Source organism: Crocuta crocuta, unplaced genomic scaffold, assembly GCF_008692635.1.
Source record: "Crocuta crocuta isolate KB4526 unplaced genomic scaffold, BGI_CrCroc_1.0 scaffold1954, whole genome shotgun sequence".
Taxonomy (NCBI): Eukaryota; Metazoa; Chordata; class Mammalia; order Carnivora; family Hyaenidae; genus Crocuta; species Crocuta crocuta.
In genome coordinates, this window is record NW_027528644.1 from 27,899 (window position 1) to 29,756 (window position 1,858).

Sequence of the window (1,858 nt, forward strand, 5' to 3'; positions counted from 1 at the left end):
GGGGGGGGGTTCTGAATGGGTGGGAGGGGGCAAGAGCTGGGACACCCAACCCCATTCAAGGAGGCTCAGCGGGGGGCTGACCAGCTGGCTGCTAAGAGCTTTTGTTCTGGATTCCAGGCCATTTCCAAAGCCTCGGACCACTCACCTGTCGGGATCTCCCCGCTGCCCTGGCAGGTGGGACAAGTCACAAAGCTGGCGCCGGCAGTTCCTTCACGAGGCAGGCAGGAACAGAAAGACTTGCTGCATGGGATGCTGGAGTAGCAGGCAGCCTTGCTGCCCATGGCTGGGCTGGGGGCCAGGATCGACTTGTTCTCATCCTCCCGAGAACCCAACTGGGAGAACGTCTCACCCATCATTCAGGGGGAGTTTTCACTAACAAGAAAAGAACAGAATTCAGTGCTAAGCTTGCTAGCACGGACACTGGGGGTAACTCTGGTTTTGGGTTCTCAGGATTGGCAAGGAGTGCCACCACAATGTCAGCAAGCTCCAGCCCAAGGAAGCTAAGAGACAGAAAACTGAGCAGTTACATGGGACTCCCCAATCAGAAATCGCAGTGTCTTTCCCTTCATTGCTGCAGGGGAGCTCAATCTGCCTGCAAGAGGGAAGAGAAAACCAGAAGTTATTTCACTGGAAGAGATTTCCAGAAGTGAAGAGCAGAGTACTGAATTGTTTTTCTGGGAAAGTTGCTGAGCTGTCATTTTCTTCAAGGGAAGGAAGTGGACAGGGCTGGGGTTGGGGGTGTGGTGGAGGGAGGCAGCAGTCAGAGTCTCTTCACCCTCTGTAGCAAGAGGACTGTGAAGAGGTGTCTAGAACACCCGGGCAGAAATGCCTGAGATCTAGCTTGGGCTTGGAAGGAAAGCTTCCATTGCTGTCCGGGGCAGGTGCTGGCTTAATAGGAAGGCAGGGATTCTTTGAAACAAGAGAAAGGAGGCTAGGCTGGTCACAGGTGTGGCTAAGAACCTTAAAATAGCCCTGGAAGCAAGCAGAAACCTCTTCCTCACTGCTTTCTGTGGCGTAGGAGAGAATGCTGCGGAAGAGTGGGGGCAATGGTCAGGGTCTATCCTTCACTAAGGAATGGTAATGGCTAACAATCCAGATCCTTCCCCAAAGGCTCAGGAGTGGTGGCGGAATGGGTGGGCAAGGTGAGCTGCATTCAGACCTTACTGGGCTAAAAATCAAGACAGCCTCACCTGGTTCAGGTCTGGGATCCAGGGCTCCTGTCAGCCAAGAGTGAGATTTCTAGAATGGTGTTTGGGGAGAAGGGCTTGTAGGGTAAGGTGACCCGAGGGGCCACGGCTGGGGCTGCCCAGGCTAGTGGCCCCCTTCAGCAGAGGTCTGGGGGGGGCAAAATAGGGCACGTTGGAGGGAGGAGGGGAGCAGCGACCTCGGCCTCCTCAGAGGGCTAAGCCGCTTCCTGCCCTATTCCGGGGCTCAGACAGGGGCCCCGAGTTGGGGAGGACGCAGAAGCTGGGACTTCTTTGGAGAATTTCAAGTCCCGCCAGACACCCTGAGGCCGTTAGTCGAGCCTGTTACACGCGAGTGCCTGCGTGAGGTTAGGAGGCACACAAGGTCCCTCGACCCTCGCCTCCCAAAGGGGATAGAAAGGAAGGAGGGTCTGGGAGCTCCTTACCCCACCCCCGGACGACAGCAACCGCTGCAAGCAGAATCGAAAGTGCCAGCCCAAGGACTCACCCCAAGCTATCACTGCGTGCCTGGAGAGGCTCCGCCCTAGCTCCTCCGGGCCCGCCCCCTCCCAGGGGCCCGCCCCCTCCCCACAAGGCTGCCGGAGAAGCGCCCGGCTCTTGAAAGATCACTCCACGTCTCAGACGCTGCTTTCTCAAGTACCAGCCAACCCAGA

At 57.1% G+C, this 1,858-nt stretch overlaps 1 protein-coding gene across 4 annotated transcripts in view; it reads right to left on the minus strand.

Annotated features, from left to right (window-relative positions):
- Positions 1 to 1,721, minus strand: part of TMEM106A (transmembrane protein 106A) — a 6,794-nt gene extending 5,073 nt beyond the window's left edge. The window contains exons 1-3 of one of the 4 annotated variants that reach the window (XM_077755238.1): positions 1,631 to 1,662; positions 1,191 to 1,239; positions 146 to 372 (exon numbers count right to left, since the gene is read on the minus strand). In XM_077755238.1, coding sequence (XP_077611364.1) covers positions 146 to 356 — 211 coding nt within the window. In that variant the 5' untranslated portion in view covers positions 357 to 372; positions 1,191 to 1,239; positions 1,631 to 1,662. Of the gene's footprint in view, positions 1 to 145; positions 373 to 1,190; positions 1,599 to 1,630; positions 1,663 to 1,692 lie in introns of those variants that run through there. The other 3 variants (XM_077755240.1, XM_077755239.1, XM_077755236.1) reach the window with 3 other exon arrangements.
- Positions 1,722 to 1,858: the final 137 nt, after the last annotated feature.